The sequence below is a fragment of the Mobula hypostoma genome, chromosome 1 (genome assembly GCF_963921235.1).
Source record: "Mobula hypostoma chromosome 1, sMobHyp1.1, whole genome shotgun sequence".
Classification (NCBI taxonomy): Eukaryota; Metazoa; Chordata; class Chondrichthyes; order Myliobatiformes; family Myliobatidae; genus Mobula; species Mobula hypostoma.
The window spans coordinates 127084706-127102341 of record NC_086097.1 but is presented as its reverse complement, the minus strand read 5'-3'; the positions used below and the strand labels follow the sequence as shown (position 1 = coordinate 127102341).

At 42.2% G+C, this 17636-nt stretch overlaps 1 protein-coding gene across 1 annotated transcript in view; it reads right to left on the bottom strand.

Moving 5' to 3' along the window:
- Positions 1-573: 573 nt before the first annotated feature.
- LOC134339989 (collagen alpha-1(XXI) chain-like) overlaps positions 574-17636 on the bottom strand; it is a 258137-nt gene continuing 241074 nt past the window's right edge. Inside the window, exons 23-29 of the mRNA XM_063036872.1 lie at positions 16698-16742; positions 16570-16602; positions 13004-13150; positions 12864-12918; positions 10758-10943; positions 4856-4933; positions 574-1384 (exon numbers count right to left, since the gene is read on the bottom strand). Coding sequence (XP_062892942.1) covers positions 1194-1384; positions 4856-4933; positions 10758-10943; positions 12864-12918; positions 13004-13150; positions 16570-16602; positions 16698-16742 — 735 coding nt within the window. The 3' untranslated portion in view covers positions 574-1193. The remainder of the gene's footprint in view (positions 1385-4855; positions 4934-10757; positions 10944-12863; positions 12919-13003; positions 13151-16569; positions 16603-16697; positions 16743-17636) is intronic.

Below are 17636 nucleotides of genomic sequence, written 5' to 3'. Positions count from 1 at the left end.
TTCCCAGATGCAGTGGATGATCATGCCCTTCACTCTCCAAGTAATGTTGCAGAACTGCCTTTCTGGCTGTTGAATCTCACTCTAAATCTCATCTGCCCAGTCCGCCAGAGCTGACTTCACATGCTAGGACAGGCATGTCCCTATCTCACAGACTATGAGACCTGGTTTAGCCCACCTGTTGAAGCGGTATATTGGGGTGTGGCCACTACTTGAACCCACAGGTGAGACTTGAGTGCCTGATGGGACTAAAGGTAACATTCAAGATGATTGTCAATGCCTTAGAATTCTTCATAGTTTCTAAACTGTTGAAGTAGTGAAATTGTTACATTTTCACTCCCGGCCATTTCTGGCATCCCCAAGCCTCAATGCTTGAAACCGCAGTGGGCAAAACAGCTCTGAATTGTCTTATTGCTTATTTCTCACCAACTATCAATGATAAAGATCAGTGCTCTTTAGAACACAAACACAGGCAACTGACACTATTTAAAACAGTTTGCTCTAAGCATGGTATAACGTCTAACGGTCACACATTGATGCTATTTAGAACCTGTTCAGCAAGTCTCCTGTCCCAATCAAGCAGCATAGTGTCCCAAATAAATGAAGGGAATCTCAGCAATTTTCTCCATTTGTTTTTGCTCTTTAAGAGTTGTCCCAAATAACCAGCTGCCCTGATAAACCGAATGGCCTAATTAACCAGAATTCATCGTATTTCAAAGTAATAAGATTTAAGTTTGGGAATCTAGAATGGGTACATTCAATATCATGACTCATTTATTACTGGATCAGTTGTCCATTGGTTTTAATAAGATGATAATCAGTGAGTTCTACTGTGGTGAACCATTAGGCTCAACTTGCCAAGATCAAAGTTACCCCCTGAAAATCTGCACATTGTAGACACTCCACTTAAATCTGCAAAAATGATGTACACAGATAATAATAAAGCTGTTATCAAAATTTATTTTTAAAAATGCCAGAAGATAAACATACATGCACAGCACGCCATGTGTTTAAAATGTTTATATTGAAATATTCTGAAATCAGTAGCAAACCAAGATGAAAGATGGAACCTCTAATAACTGGCTGACTGGTATTGTGATGGTTGTTTTGTTTCCTGAGACTGGTTCCTCCTCTTCGGCAGCACATGAGATGACACTTTGAGATTCAGCTCACAGACACCAAACTATTCCTCACCCTCAGAAGTTGGGTCCTTTGATGTATGGATTTTGGTTACTGTCATAGGAATTGTAGCAGCTGGATACATCGCAGATGCCTGGCATTCCTGGTGGACCACGCTTCCCTGGATTTCCTGGTGCTCCATTTCTCCCTGGCTCCCCATCCACCCCTGGAAATCCGTGACCAGGAGGACCTGGTAGCCCGGGAAGCCCTGGAATGTTGACCAATGCTGTTATGTAATGTATGGTAGACGTGAAAGGGATAATCCTTGTAAGCTTTTTGGACTCATTACACAGGCAAATATAGACAAAAGGCAGAAGAACAGAAACAGAGTACAGGAGCAGGAACTGGCTACTCAGTCTCTTCTACCATTGTGATTAATTTTCTATCTCCATTGTAAATTCCATCCCTCTTCCTAAACCCTTTGATGCCTTTTGTGTCTATTCCCCTCCTTCAATATATTTGGTATCTTTGTCACCACCACCTTCTGTGTAGAGTTCTACAGCTTCTTCATCCACCGTGTGAAAAACTTTCTCCTCACTTTACGTCTTCAATGCCTTACACTCTGTTCCGAGCCTGTGATCCTTTATGGTGGAGCTTGCTCTCCAATCAGAAGGATCATCAAATGTATAAAGCCTTGCCAGGACTTTGTATATTTTAGGGAGTTCCACTCTCATTCTTCCAAATTCTCATGACTGCCAGTCCTGCCAAACCAATCTCCCCTTGTATGAACATTCATCCCAGTAATCAGCCTGGAGAACTTTTGCTGCACCCCATCTGCCACATGTACATCCTTTTTTTTTAGGTAAGGCGACTAAAATGTGTGACCTGTATAACTATTTTTTATTTTAGCAATACAGCGCAGAGTAGGCCCTTCTGGCCTTTTGAGCCACGCCGCCCCAGCAACCCCTAACAAACTCAATTAACTCTAACCTAATCATGGGACAATTTACAACGACCGGTGAACCTATCCGGTACCTGTCTGGACTGTGGAGAAAACCTATCCATTCCACATGCACAGATTACTTACAGAACGGTACTGCAATTGAACTGCGAACTCTGGAAATGCCCTAAGCTGTAATAGCATCGCGTTATCCACCATGCTACCACGGTGCCAATGTCTTAATTAATACATTGTTTTTCCTATATTGAAAGCTTCTTGCAATGAAGGCTAATATATTATTTGCCTTCTTAGTTACTTAATACACCTGCATTTTCTTTCAGTGACTAGTGTAAAAAAGGACACACGTTTCCAAATTATTCACCATTTGAATACCATCCTTACTTGTTCCTTTACCTACCCAGGGTGGATAACCATATTAGTGGCATTTGTCAGTGTACAGAGGATAATATAACTAACATGTAATCTCTATGACTTCCTTCTCTTTTTAACTCAGCTGTGGCCTTTATTGCTCACCTTTAATTGTTCTTAGCCAATGAGCCACTTGCTCAGTTATTTCATAGGCTTTCAAGGGTCAACAGCTAAGAAATTCTTTACCCACTTTTTACTGCCCTCAAAACAGTATCAAGTGTCAGCCCTGCACTTACACATATCCTTAATGATTGCAACATTCCCGGGACAGTCTCATCCAGTTCAGAAAATCTATTTTAGTCTGCATTATTATGTTGAATCACATTTGGCCTCATAGCTACTATCTGGGGGGCTGGACCCTAAAGGGATATGCACAACACAAGCAACACTCTTCCTGTTATGGTTGGATGCTTCTACTGTGGGAGAGAGGAAGGGAGTGCTACCAAGGGCTAAGAGGGACTCTTAGCATGCTGGCAGAGATTAGTACCTATAAGGGACATGTTCTTTGTACATGGCAACAGCCAGGTCCTCCTGGCAGGAGGTTGTTGGGAGATCTCTATAAGGAATAATATTACATGAATCCAGCCCATGATTTCCTGTACTTTTAGGAAACGCATAACGATAACAAATCTCTATGCTCACTATTCCTATTCCCATTTGTACTCCTATGGACTTAAGCAGGAATAGATGACGTCTTCACACCTTGAGTATGAAGAAAGGGTGTCCTCCCAGCAACAAACTTTAAGTGTGGTAGAGATCAGAAGTGGCAGCTTAGAATACTCCTGCTGCTTGGGAATCTCAGGTTAATTCTCAACCTTGATTTCTATGGGTAAAGTAATGCTGACTCATGTGTGAGGACAGTATTACTACTCACAGTGAGAAGTACCTTGGTAGAGCTTAAGCTGATTGACATCGTTCTTCATAGAAGTCTGGCTTTCTGCATGAACTGCTATCATCTCCGGGTGGAAAGGCTCTTGGTTTATCAGCCCTCTATGGTCCTAGTGACTGCCTGTGATTCTCTTTCACCTACTGTCATCCTCCACGCCATCCAGCAACAGGATTATTAATAGGGGACATCTTCCCACTAGAAGATGGCCCGGAGGCCGTAAAGCCTATTGAGAATGTAAGAAAGGGTCAGCCTTAATCATGAGCCGTGTATGAAATGAGAAGTGGGGTTGACGAGTGTGGAGATGAGAAAAACTGAGAATGAAGCTTGAACATTGCCCCTTACTTGGCATAGTTATAGAGGGAATAGAGTTAGTACCAGGAAGCATCATTATTTAGCCAATGGAACTGAAGGTCATGCTAGGGACAAATACTGGGCTCTGTATTATTGTTGAAATAGCATTTGGGGAAGTTTCATACCAAAGTAATATTTTTAGTGTTAAAGGAATAAAATTCCCACCCAGTGCAAATGGGTACAATTTTTTTTCCACTTCAAGTTCAACCAGCTTTCAACCACACAGTTCTCTTTGTTTCATTGTTGTGAGAAAGAACATAAAAAACCATTCACACTGTCATGAGTCTGGGGTTACGTACAAACCTAAGGAGGTGAGAACTTCTGTGAACAAAGTAGGTTTGTAAGAAAATCTAGTAGCTTCATGGTTACCATTGATAACAGTAGGTTCAAGAAAAGTTGAAGCAAAGTTGTTCTTCAAATGGAACCATGGTTCTCTTCAAATCAACATTGAATGAGACAAGTAAATTTGTTTGCTATTCCAAGTTTGGCAGTAGCTTCCCTATTATTAAAGCACTACTGCTGGCATGATTTTAGAATCCAGCCATGGGAATAAATCAATAAAATTAAAAGTTGTTTTATTCTCTCTTCTCCAGGAACCCCTCCCATCAAGCAGATGATACAAAAGCCTGCAAGCATGTGTCATTAGGCTTAAGGAGAGCTTCTGTCCCACAGTCATCAGACTATTGAACATAACTCTTGTATGAACTTCTGACCTTGCAATCTTACTTTGTCATGGCCCGTGCACCTGATTGTTTACCTGCATTGCATTTTCTCTGTAACATTAACACTAGGTTCTTCATTCTGTGACTGGTTTTCTCTTGTACTACTTTGATGTACTGACGTGACGGCATGCAAAACACAGCGTCTCACGATAACTCTGTACATGTGACAATAATGAACCAGCTTACAAAATTTCCAGATCCTCAGTGGCATTATTGAGAGAGCTCCAGTTTACAATGCCAGCATGTTTCAACAATCATCCCCATCTCCTTTAATTGACACCCTGAGGCTGACCCTGAGTACAGTATACCGCATCTCCTTTTGATTACAAACTCACTGCACAACACATGGAACACAAAAAACCCTGTGTCAACTTATAGGAATGTCGTTGAAGACTCCCTGCATCTTACCTGCTTGTCCAGGTGGACCTGGTAACCCTAGGTGTTCTTCACCCTTCATACCTTTGTCTCCCTTTATCCCCTGCTCGCCTAAAAAAAATTGAGAATTGTCATAGAGAAGAAAGCACATAAGTGTCAGGTACCTTGTTCAATTTTAAGCCTTGCTTTTTCAGAACAACACTTCCATTAAATTTACTAGCCAAGAAGGCAAAATGATAGTAATTGGCATTGGTGATGAAAATTGGAACATCTCATTTGCATAATGCTTTGGTTCCAAAGCAAAACACTCTCCGATATTCACTTGAATGTTTCAACATCTGAAAGTCAATTATAAAAACTGAGGAAGATAATTTATTGTACCTAGTTTTTAGTGCACATTGGCACTTCAGATGTGACTGACCTTAATCCAGTGATTTTATCCAGAGTAAATGGTTGAAGAAGACTTCATAGCAGATGCTACAGGCTCACTGGTGGAATTAACCCAGTAATCTCGTCCATACATGTCCTTCTGGAAAGTCCATTGGTTGTGTCTATAAATTGATGGCTTACTACTGATAAGAGTCAGTGCAATCCAATCCAATCTCTATTTCTTCTATTTCTGATGCAAGGATTTGACCCAAAATGTCGACAATACTCCCCCATCAACCCTCCCCCCCGAGATTTTGCGCAAGTGGCTGAGTTCCTTCAGATTCTGCAGTCTGTTGTGTTTCCAATCTTTATTTCACCTGGAGTAACCCACAGTAGTAATTATTTCTGGATGTAATCACACCACATGCGAAATTAGAATCAAGTTTTATTTTCACCGGCATTTGTTGTGAAATTTGTTAACTTTCCAGCAGCAGTACAATGCAATACATGATAATAGAAAAGAAAAAAACCTGTGAAATACAGTAACTATATAAACATTAAATAATTAAATTAAATATGTAATGCAAATATGGAAATAAAGGAGAGAGGTAGTGTTGATGGGTTCAATGTCCATTCAGAAATTGGACGGCAGAGGTGAAGAAGCTGTTCCTGAATCATTGAGAATATGTCTTCAGGCTTCTGTATCTCCTTCCTGCTGGTAGCAATGAGAACAAGGCATGTCCTGGGTGATGGGGGACCTTAATGATGGATGCTGCCTTTTTGAGCATCACCCCTTGAAGATGGCCTCGATACTACAAAGACTAGTGCCCATGATGGAGCTGACTGAGTTTACAACTCACTGCAGCTTACTTCGATCCTGTGTCGTAGCCACCCAACCCCCCCACCCCCCACCCTTATACCAGACAGTGATGCAGCCAGTTAGAATGCTCTCCATGGTACATCTGTAGAAATTTGTGAGTGTTTTAGGTAACAAACCAAATTTCCTCAAAATCCTAATGAAATATGGCCACTGTTGTGCCTTTTTTGTAACTACATTGATACGTTGGGCCCAGGATAGATCCTTAGAGATGTTGACACCCAAAAACATGAAATTGTTCACTCTCTCCACTTCTGATCCCTCTATGAGGACTGATGTGCGTTCTCTTGTCTTACCCTTTCTGAAATCCACAATCTATTCGTTGGTCTTACTGATGTTGAGTGCAAGGTTGTTGTTGTGACATCACTTAACCAGCTGATATATCTCGCTACTGTATGCTCTCTCGTCACTATCTGAGAGTCTGCCAACAATAGTTGTATTGTCAGCAAATTTACAGATGGCATTTGAGCTGCACCTAGTCTCACAGTCCTGAGTGTAGGAAGAGTAGAGCAGTGGGCTAAGCACACATCCCTGAGGTGCACCAGTGTTGTTTGTCAGCGAGGTGGAGATGTTATTTCCAATCTGCAGAGATTGTGATCTTCCAGTTAGGAAGTTGAGGATCCAGTTGCAGAGGGAGGTACAGAGGCCCAGGTTCTGGAGAATGATTGTATTAAACAATTGATTGTAGAAATTATATGTTAAATGCTGAGCTGTAGACAATGGGTATTTGCATTGTCCAAGTGATTCAAGACCACGAGAAGAGGCAACGAGATCATGATCACCATAGACCTAGAGTGCCAATAGGCAAATTGCACAGAGTCCAGGTCCTTGCTGAGACAAGAGTTAATTCTGGCCATAACCAACCTCTGAAAGTACTTCATCACTTTAGATGTGAGAGCTACTGAACAGTCTTCATTAAGGCAGCTCAACTACTCTTCTTCGACACTGGTATAATAGTTACCCTTCTGAAGCAGGTGGGAACTTCCGACTGCACCAATGAGAGATTGAAAATTTCTTTTAACACACGCACCAGTTGTTTGGAACAAGTTATCAGAGCCTTCCTAGGAACCCTATTGGAGAGAGAGAACCTTGTGAGGGTTCTCTCTCTTGAAAGACAGCCTGAGATCGACCTCCAAGACAGAGATCACAGTTCACTGGGTGCAGCAGAGATCTTCACAATTTTGGTTTTATTCAAAGTGAGCATAAAAGGAGTTGAACTCCTCGGAGAGTGAAGCAACACTACCATTCATGATGTTGCATTCGCTTTGTAGGAAGTAATGCCTTGCAAACCCTGCCAGAGTTGATGTGCATCTGATGTCGCCTCCAACCTCGCTTGGAATTGTTCCTTAGCTCTTGAAATAGCTCCCCCCTCCCCTTGTCTTCTTGTACAGATTTGGGTTGACCAGACTTGAATGCCACAGATCTAGCATTCAGCAGACTATGAACCTCCTGGTTCACCCACGGCTTTTGCTTTGGGAATGTACAGTAAGTTCTCATTGGCACACACTCCTCCACACAAACTTTAATGAAGTCAGTGACAGCTGTGGCATTCTCATTCAGACTCGAAGATGAATCCCTGAATACAGTCCAGTCATCGATTGAAAGTGCTCCTGTAAGCACTCCTGCACCTCCCTTGGCCATACCTTCTTGGTCCTCACTACTGGTGCTGTAGCCTTCAGTCTTTGCCTATATTCAGGGAGTGGAAGTACAGTCAGGCGATCAGACTTTTCAAAGTTGGCCGTGGGATCGCATGGTAAGCACTTTTGATGGTGGTGTAACGGTGGTCCAGTGTGTTGGACCCTCTAGCACTTCGAGCGATTTGTTGGTAATAATTATTTGGAGACTCTTTCAAGCTGGCCTTGTTAAGACCCCCCAAAATGATGAGGAAGGCTTCCGGATGTGCTGTTTCATGCCTGTTGATTACAGTGTTTGGTTCATCAAGAGCCTGTTTTACACTAGCCTGAAGTAGGATGTATTCCACTACCAAGCTGATCGTTAAAATCTTCTGCAACAGATAAAATGGACGACACTTGATCGCGAGGTGTTCCAGGTCTGGTGAACAGGACTGGGATGGCGCCGCCGTGTTTGTACACCACAAGGAGTCTCCATTATGATCCATGCTACCATCTCTGGTCTTTCTTTCATCGAGGTCCTTGGTCTAAAACAATAACTGCTTCTCTTTTCAGAGATGCCGGCTGAACTGCTGAATGTTTCCAGGAACTACTATTTTAATGATTTTCAGCCCTCCTCAGGTGGTAGAAATTTGTAACACTGATCCACAACAAAATTTAATACACAATTATTAACCTTAAATCAGGGATAGTGATTAAAACTCCATTACTCTAGCATGCTTGAAACGTCGAGGGGCTGGCCTAAGATTTTTTTGTCTATTGGATGCTATTTTATTATTCCTTTAACACACTTTTAATTTGTATTAGACAGTAACATTTCAGTGAAGCCGGTAAGTTTCAAGGGAGCACAGTTAATACAATCAGGTGAGTTTAAAGGGAACTCAGGAACTGGTGCTCTGGCAAGGGGAGAGCAGGAACCTAGGACCCTGCAAATGGTTGGGAAAGCTGAAACTGGGAACCTGGTTAGTGGACAAGAGTGTGTGTAACAGGGCTCGGTGAGTGGTGATTGCAAACGTTACCTGGTGAGTGGACGAGTGTGTGTGTAACAGGGCTGGGTGAGTGAGTGATTGTAAACATTATCAGGTGAGTGGATACGAATGTGTGTAACAGGGCTGGGTCAGCAGTGATTGCAAACATTACCTGGTGAGTGGACAAGTGTGTGTGTAACAGGGCTCGGTGAGTGAGTGATTGCAAGCATTATCAGGTGAGTGGACACGAATGTGTGTAACAGGGCTCGGTGAGTGAGTGATTGTAAACATTATCAGGTGAGTGGATACAAATGTGTGTAATAGGGCTGGGTGAGTGGTGATTGCAAACGTTACCTGCTTAGTGGACAAGAGTGTGTGTAACAGGGCTGAGTGAGCGGTGATTGCAAACGTTACCTGGTGAGTGGACAAGTGTGTGTGTAACAGGGCTGGGTGAGTGAGTGATTGCAAACATTATCAGGTGAGTGGACAAGAGTGTGTGTAACAGGGCTCGGTGAGCGGTGATTGCAAACGTTAGGGGTGTTTACAGTGGAGATGCTGGCAGTGTTGGTTGCGTTACAATGGGTGCAGAAAGCCAGACAAGCCAAAGCATTGATATGTTCAGATTCATCCTCAGTTCTAGCAAGTTTAAGGTCTTTTCACACAAACAGTCGGCAAGATGTACTTTATGAAGTCCTTCAGTTAGTTACAAGAATTGCAAATCAGGGAGGTCAGGTAAAATTTCTATGGGTTCCAGCACAAGTAGGGGTGAAGGGGAATGAGGGGGTGGATGAGTTGGCAAAGAGGGCGTTAAAGAAAGAAAATGTGGAAATGCACATTAGTATCAGTAAAGCAGAGGTTAAGTGTGTAATCTGGGAAAAAGTCAACCGAATGTGGCAAGAAAGATGGGACAGGGAGGGGAAAGGGAGGCATTTATATCAAATACAAAAGAGTATTGCAGTTACTAGGGTAGGTAATGGAAACAGAAGAAAGGAAATTGTGTGGACTAGGTTAAGGCTGGGGCATTGTGCATTAAACAAAACATTGAAAATGATAAAGAAACACCAGACAGGATTGTGTGAGGAATGTCAGGAAGAGGAATCAGTAGAACATGTAGTTTTGTGTTGCAGGAAGTATGGGATACAGAGAGAGATGATGAGAAATAAATTAAGGGAGTTGGAGATGCAGGAATTCACATTAAAAGGGTTGCTGGGCATGGGTGAGAGAGCACAAGTCCGGGTATTTTTAGCGTTTTTAAGGGGTACAGGGGTTTTTTATAGAATATGACGAATAAACAGGAATAGGATACTAGGATGGTCAAAGATGGGAGGGTGAAGTGTAGGTTTGTTTATATGTGTGTGTGTGTGTGTGTGTGTGTGTGTGTGTGTGATTGGGTGAAGGGATTTAGAATGTATGTCTAGTGCACATTCTGGAGCAGAGGGTGGCGGTAATGCACCATTAAGCTGGATGCCAACCGCCATAAAACAAGATACAGACAGACAGGTGATTGCAAACGTTACCTGGTGAGTGGACGAGTGTGTGTGTAACAGGGCTGGGTGAGTGGTGATTGTAAACGTTACCAGGTGAGTGGACAAGAGTGTGTGTAACAGAGCTCAGAGAGTGGTGATGGTAAACATGATCGGGTGACTGGACGAGAGGGTGTGAGTAACAGGGCTCGGTGAGTGGTGTTTGTAAAGGTTACCAGGTGAGTGGACAAGAATGTGTGTAACAGGGCTCAGAGAGTGGTGATAGTAAACATGATCAGGTGACTGGACGAGAGGGTATGTGTAACAGGACTGGGTGAGTGGTGTTTGCAAACGTTACCTGGTGAGTGGACAAGAATGTGTGTAACAGGGCTCAGAGAGTGGTGATGGTAAACATGATCAGGTGACTGGACGAGAGGGTATGTGTAACAGGACTGGGTGAGTGGTGTTTGCAAACGTTACCAGGTAAGCTAGACGCTGAACCATTAGAATTTTCCAAATGGTTGGAAAGTGGACTGTTGGAGTCTTACTGCTTTGATATTATTGTTTAGTTTAATACTGTTCCAATGTTCCCAACCACACCTTCTAGGAATTTTCTTTTCTGTGTACCTTTCATTCCTGGTAGTCCAGGCATACCAGGTAGCCCTCTGTATCCTCGCTTGGCTGTTCGGCCTGGGTATCCAGGTAATCCCCTCTGTCCTGGCTGCCCCGGAGCACCAGGTTGTCCAGGAGCTCCTTGAATTCCTTCACACTGGCAACTTGGTCTCATGCTTTGAAGCAGTGATGGCAACTGAGCTGTGTAATAGGAAGGATGTAAAATTGGCATTTCTTAATATTTCACAGGCATCTACTATTCTGTAAAGGTGAAATCAGTTTTAATGTTTCACTATGCATAAAAAAAATCTCAAGGAACGTGTCGATAGGGGTCTTCCAATCAGTCACAGGCCAAGACCAGCCTTGGCCTGATTACATATACATCTCCTGCATGAAATTCACCAATGAGGGCAATCCATTCCAACGTGCTTCTTGATCGGGCAATCTTCTCATCCACATTCTCCAGCCTCAGAAATGACGAGCAGCCCCTGGGTGAGGTACTGGGTGCCAACAGTACAACACGAACAGGCCTTTTGATCCATGATGTTGTGCTGAGCTAATTAAACTGGCTACTAAATGCCTAATTAAACTAATCACTTCTGCCTAGAGAATATCATTATCCTTCCATTCCCTGCACATTCATATGCTTATCTATAATCTCTAAATACCTCAACCATGTTTGCTTCCATCACCACGCCTGGGAGCACATTCCAGTTACCCACCACTCTTCATGTTAAAAACTTGCCCCACACATCTCCTTTGAACTTACTCCCTCTTACCTTAGAGGCATGCCATCTAGTATTTTCAACCCTGGGACAAAGATACTGGCTGGCTGTCTATGCTTCACATAACCTTATAAACTTGTATCAGGTCTCCCTGCAGCCTTTGCCAATAATTTTGACAGAACTTTATTGAGCCACAACATTATATATTGATAACTGAAAGGCAGGATTGCTGTAGTAACAGCACAATAATAATAAATTCAAGTATACAGTCCCAATGGCTTCTCGTGACAAGGGTCCCCATTTTTCAGTGGTAGAAGGTAAATTGACAATGTAATATTGTATTTCTGACAACACTGCTAAATAAGCTGTAAATAAATTTAAGTGAATTGAGATTATTTTGCCTCCATACTCCAGGAGAAACATCTTTGCTTCTGCTCGTATTAATGAGCATACAGAGTGAGGAGCATTAGAAGAGGCAGCTGAACTGGCATATGCTGTTACAACACAACCCAGTAACTGTGTCCTGTAAGGAATTCTTTAAAGGTACTCCTGAGGTCATTGTTGTCATGTGGAAAACTCAGTAGTTTATTTGGTCAACAGGGAGCTCCCACAAATCACCATTTTAGCTACAGTCCCGGGGAAGGGTCTCAGCATGAAATGTTAACTGTTTGTTCATTTTCATGGATACTGCCCAAGTTCCTCCAGCAGAGTGTGAGTGTGAGAGCGTGAGAGGGTGTGGGTGTGTGTGTGTGTGTGTGTGAGTGTGTGAGTGTGTGAGTGTGTGTGTGTGTGTGTGTGTGTGTGTGTGTGTGTGTACCATTTTAGAAATGTTGATTGAAGTTTAAATTTTTCCCTCTTGGTCTTCTAATAAGTAGTTTAAATGTATTTACTTGTTTTCAAGACACTGGTGTTTTCTGCCCATTGCTAATTTCCCTTGAGAAAACAGCACTGAACCATCTCATGAAGGCGATTAAAAAGCAGGAAGTGTGTTTCAGGATCTAGACAGTGATGTATTTCCAAATTAGGGTGATGGTGAATCTGCAGGGGGTACAATTAATTCCCTTCTGCCTGCTGCACTAGACCTTCTTTGATGGCTTTAGAGATGCTGTCAAAGTAGCCTAGGTGATGAATTGCAATGCATTTTGTAGATTACATACACTGCTGTTACAGTGCAATAACAGTGGAGAGAGTTTTCCACTTCTATTTTAACCTAAAGATCATCCAATTCATAATGAAAAGAATGCAGAGATTATTAGTTACAGGCAACAAAACCAGAAATCACATTTGGGGCTGCATAGCTAGTACATGGAAACAGTGCAAAGGGCTGTGGGAAAACACGTTCACTGTATTGCTTTGGTGTTGCTACCATTCAACATGGGAAATTGTCAGTACTCACTGCGAAGTATGTTGTTGCATAATTTCATCACATGCTCGTCTGTGATAGGCGTTGCCTAATTGGAACAAATCAGAGTTATTTTCAGTGTGGCTTTGCCGACGTGAGAAACAACTTGGGAGCAGATTTCCAATAACACCTACAGGTTTCCCAGGAAGTCCAGGGACACCAGGCGGTCCAGATGGGCCATTATGCCCTGATGGTCCACGAGGTCCTACAGGGCCCATTGTGCCGGGTTCACCATTCCTGCCCTTGATCCCTCTCTCACCGGATGGTCCCGTGTTCCCTTTCTAAAAATCAAAACAGAAAAACAATGTGCATTACCTGTAAAGATAAACCACGAGATTAGAAGATATGCAGCGGGAATACAGTACCTCTAAAATGCTCCATTGCACAGTATTTTCACATTTGATCTTTAGTGTCATCTGAACATTTTTGTCCTGTCTCTATATCTAAAATTCTGGGATTCTAAATATCCACAAGCCTCTGGATACAGGAATCCAACACTTACATCCCTCTAAGTTAATTTTCCTTTACCACTTTCTTTATACTTTTCCAACAAGGCATACCTAGTTGAAACTTCAAACATATTAATTAGCTAGCTTATTTAATATTTTGCATATTTGAGATACAAATTGAATTTATTTAAAGTCAGCTCTGATGACGTTCATTCAGATTCCCAGATCCCCCATTTAATTTAAAATCTTAACATTTGCAGATTACTTCCATGACATTTTGTTGTTATATTTTTCCACACTGAACAAGATCAGCTATTCATCCTGCTGGGTTCACAGACCTTGTTACAATTCGGCTTCATGAGTAAATATAATTTATTTCCGAAATTTAAATAATTTTGTTTTGGAACAAAAAAAATTGCATTCACATATTGGGGGTTCAGGGAATTTCCCATTCTTCCATTCTGTCATCTTTCTTCCACTAAACATCCCAACTGGTTTGACCATATTCTTTTTAATTTCTCATGCATTGCATGTGCCATAAATGTCCAATGTGAGACTTTCAGGGATCCTTTTGAAAATCTGCTTTGAACCTGCATTCTCAGTCATTCCTTCAACAAATCATATACAACTCATTGAGCCCAACTTATGCCTCTAAGCTTTTGGGCTGAATAAACGCACATTTTTCATGTGCTCAGTAATTTCAACGTCAGTCATCGAGAGTAACATTTATCAACAACTGACATAAACCAATGCACTTTTAGCCTACTCCTCATCCTTTTTTTTTTGCAGAGGGGGAGTGGTTTTGCTAATTTTGATATAATCTTCCATTATTCATCTTGGAGAGTCTCAACCACACTCTCCAGTTCTTAGTTTGCTAATTTGAAATTGCAAACACGGTTTTCCCCTCATTTATCCTCCCACAACAATTCCTACAACCCTTCTCACTCTATCCATTCAACCATCTACCATTCTTCAATGCACAAAATGCTCTGTCTCAGTCACCTGCCTTGCACAATGTCACAACCTCTGTTAGCAAAATGGTTTCCCCTGTTCTATATCCCAAACTGTACTCATATCTCTTGCCTTTATTCAGAATCAATCACCTATTAATAACAATGGTTGTTATTTATTCTCTCCCTTCACTTCACATACCCTCTATCAATTGGAGGTCCAGTTGCAGGAGCTTTGCTTGTGTTTACTTCTTTGCAGGATAGGGAGGGATTGCAAGCCGTTACAGTGGTTAATTGTGACCTGCTTAGTAACTCAGATCCAGACTAATGATCCCAGGAAAGAACTTCCACTTCCACTAGGGCTGGTGGGGCCGTCACTGTGAGCTGTTACAGTGGTTAGTGTTTAGGTTAATTGCCTAGTAACTCAGATCCATCAATGATCCCAGGAAAAAAATTCCACTTCTGTTAGGGCAGGTGGGGAATTTATTTTCGGTTTAGTAAACAATCTGCATTGTGAGCAGTTCTGGGCCCTGTATCTAAGGACAAAAAAAATGAGAGGGTCCAGAGGAGGTTTTCAAGAATGACTCTAGAAAGAAAGAGTTAATGTATGAGGAATGTTTGATGGCTCTAGGCCTGTACTCACTGGTGTTTAGAAGGGTAAGTGAAATATACTGAATACGGAAATGCATGGATCGAGTGAATGTGGACAAGATGTTTCCATTTGTGGGGATGTCCAGGATCTGAGGGCATAACCTCAGAATAACCAGTTGCCCCTTTAGAACTGAGGTGAAGAGAAATTTCTTCAACCAGGAAGTGGTAAATCAATGGGATTTGTTGCCACAGAGGATTGTGGAGGCATTTCTACTTAAGGCAGAAATTAATAGATGATTGATTGGTTAAGGGGAGAAATCAGGAGAGTGGGATTTGACACAATCTTCGCCATGCTTGAACAGTGAAGCAGACTCAGTCGGCTGAATTGCATAATTCTCCTTCTAAGTGTTAAGGCACCTGAGATTATTGGAATTACTGGACTAATGTATTATTGGAAAACTATAATCTGTTTAACTCATGTCATTTGGGTAAGGAAATGTACTGCCCTATGCTATCTAATCTTTATGTGACTCCTAACCCACAGAGAGTAAATGATTCTTTCTGAAAGGGCATTTCTTCAGGAGAAATAGGGATGGGGATCTACCCCATTCCTTGCCAAGGATGTTTGCATTCTATGAGACAATATGTGAACAGAAGCAAAGAGTAGGCCCACTTGGCCCTTCAATCCTATCCTGTCATTCAATATGGTTGACAGACCGTAGGCCTCAATTCCTTCAATTCTCTGATCTTTCAAATGTTTATCTACTGCCTCTTTAAGTATCTCTAGTGCTTTACTCTCTGGAACTGATAACCAGCCGGGTCACTGGTGCTCCAAATGCCAGTTTCAGATGCTCACTCCAACCACACAGTTTCCAACCTCTCACCAAACCCTTCATGAGTTGAGTTACTCCAAGGGACCTCTCTTCTGTCCCAGATTCTAGGGGGTGTAATATCTGGAAGCCAATGTGTACCTTGCTTTCTACCTACATCACAACAATCAAATGCTGATAAGATCTAGACATGTTTTCTCTAGGAAAGCACAGGAAACTGCCACCTTATGTTACTTATAGGTAAGATGTCAAAAAAAAACCCACATCAGTTTAAGTGCAACTTTACTCTGACTTCTCTGCCTCTGGCCTTTTACACTATTCCAATGTGAGCTCAAGATACTGCATCTGTTCTTTTGACTAGACAGGTTACAGGCTTGTGGACTCCGTTGAATGTAACGTGAATAACCAACCTTCCTAGTATGTATGTGGAACAGTTCTGAACAAGGTTTATCACCCTGCAATATTAATTCAGTTATTATGTCCCTAAACATTCGGCATAATTTTATGAGTAGTCCCAGTAATCCTCTCTTTCAGATTTCTAGTGATTTGTGTATCAAATTCCCCATATTCTTTTACTTTCTGTTCCCCCTCCTCTGTCCTCACTCATCTCCCTCTACATACAGCAGATAGAACAGCTAATAAAGCTTTCCCCAAATCCCATCAACCTACACCATCACACGTGCCACCCGATCTCTCTCCGTCTCTGCCCACATCAATTCCTCCACCGCATCCCCTTCTCTACAATTTCATTTTTTCTTCCCAGTCCTGATGACAGGCCATTGATCTGAAAAATCACGTCTCCACAGATGCTGCCTAACCTGCTGATTCTTCCCAGCTTTCTCTGCCTTGCTTTACTTTGTGTTATTGGTCAGAAATTTACCTCTCCCTTTTCTCCTTTGGCACCAGTAAGTCCCTGCAGAAATGGAAACACAGAACATTACTGATGAAAACTTCACTGAAAGAGCGCTGTGATTTTTAAGTGATTATGAAATATACTTAGTTGATTACCTGCAGACCTGGGGATCCAGGTGGCCCTTCTCTACCTCTCTCAGCCTAGATGACAAAATAAATTCAAAACAAATACAATGTCACACTAAAGCACGTCTGCCCTGTGAATCCCACTGTCCACCATCAGAGTCCTTACAAATGATCACAGTGTAAACCAATGAGCACAGAAATTATTTAGAGTTTTATCATACCATATGCACAAAAGAAAAGTTCAATCAGACTTGGTCAGCATGGACCAACAGTCCAATGAGCACACACTTGCACTGTTCTTAATTTTAATTTCCCCATGCTCCCATTAAATCTCCCCACATTCTACCACCCAGCAGAATTAGATTCGGATTTATTATCACTGACTTAATGGCCTGAACTTTGTTGTTTTGCACTGTACAGTGCAAAGGCATAAAATTACTATGAATTACAAAAGTAGGGCAAAGAAAGAAAGGGAAAATGAGACAGTGTTCATGGAATCATGGACCATTCAGAAATTAATGGCGAAGGGGATCACTGAATCACTGAGCGTAGATCTTCAGGCTCCTGCACGTCTTCCCTGGTGGTAGTAATAAGAAGAGGGCAGGCCACTTGCAGTGGCCAACTAAACCAAGCCAGACTCCTTTGGGATGTGGGAAGAAACTGGAACACCCAAAAGAAACACACACAGAGTCACAGGGAGAATGTGTAAGATGACCGACACAGTACTGGAGATCAGGATTGAACCCGCATTGCTGGAGGTGTGAGGCAGCAGCTCCACAAGCTGCACCACTGTGCTTCCCTTTTAAAGGGAAGGTCTGCTGCAATAGCTTTCCAAGAGAAAATGGATAAATGTTTAAAGAGGTGTGAAAGTTGAAGTGAAGTGGAATACTCTGCAGGATCACAATGGATAGTCCAATGTATCACACTCCCAAACATCTTGGGAGTGTGATACATTGGACTACCCATTCA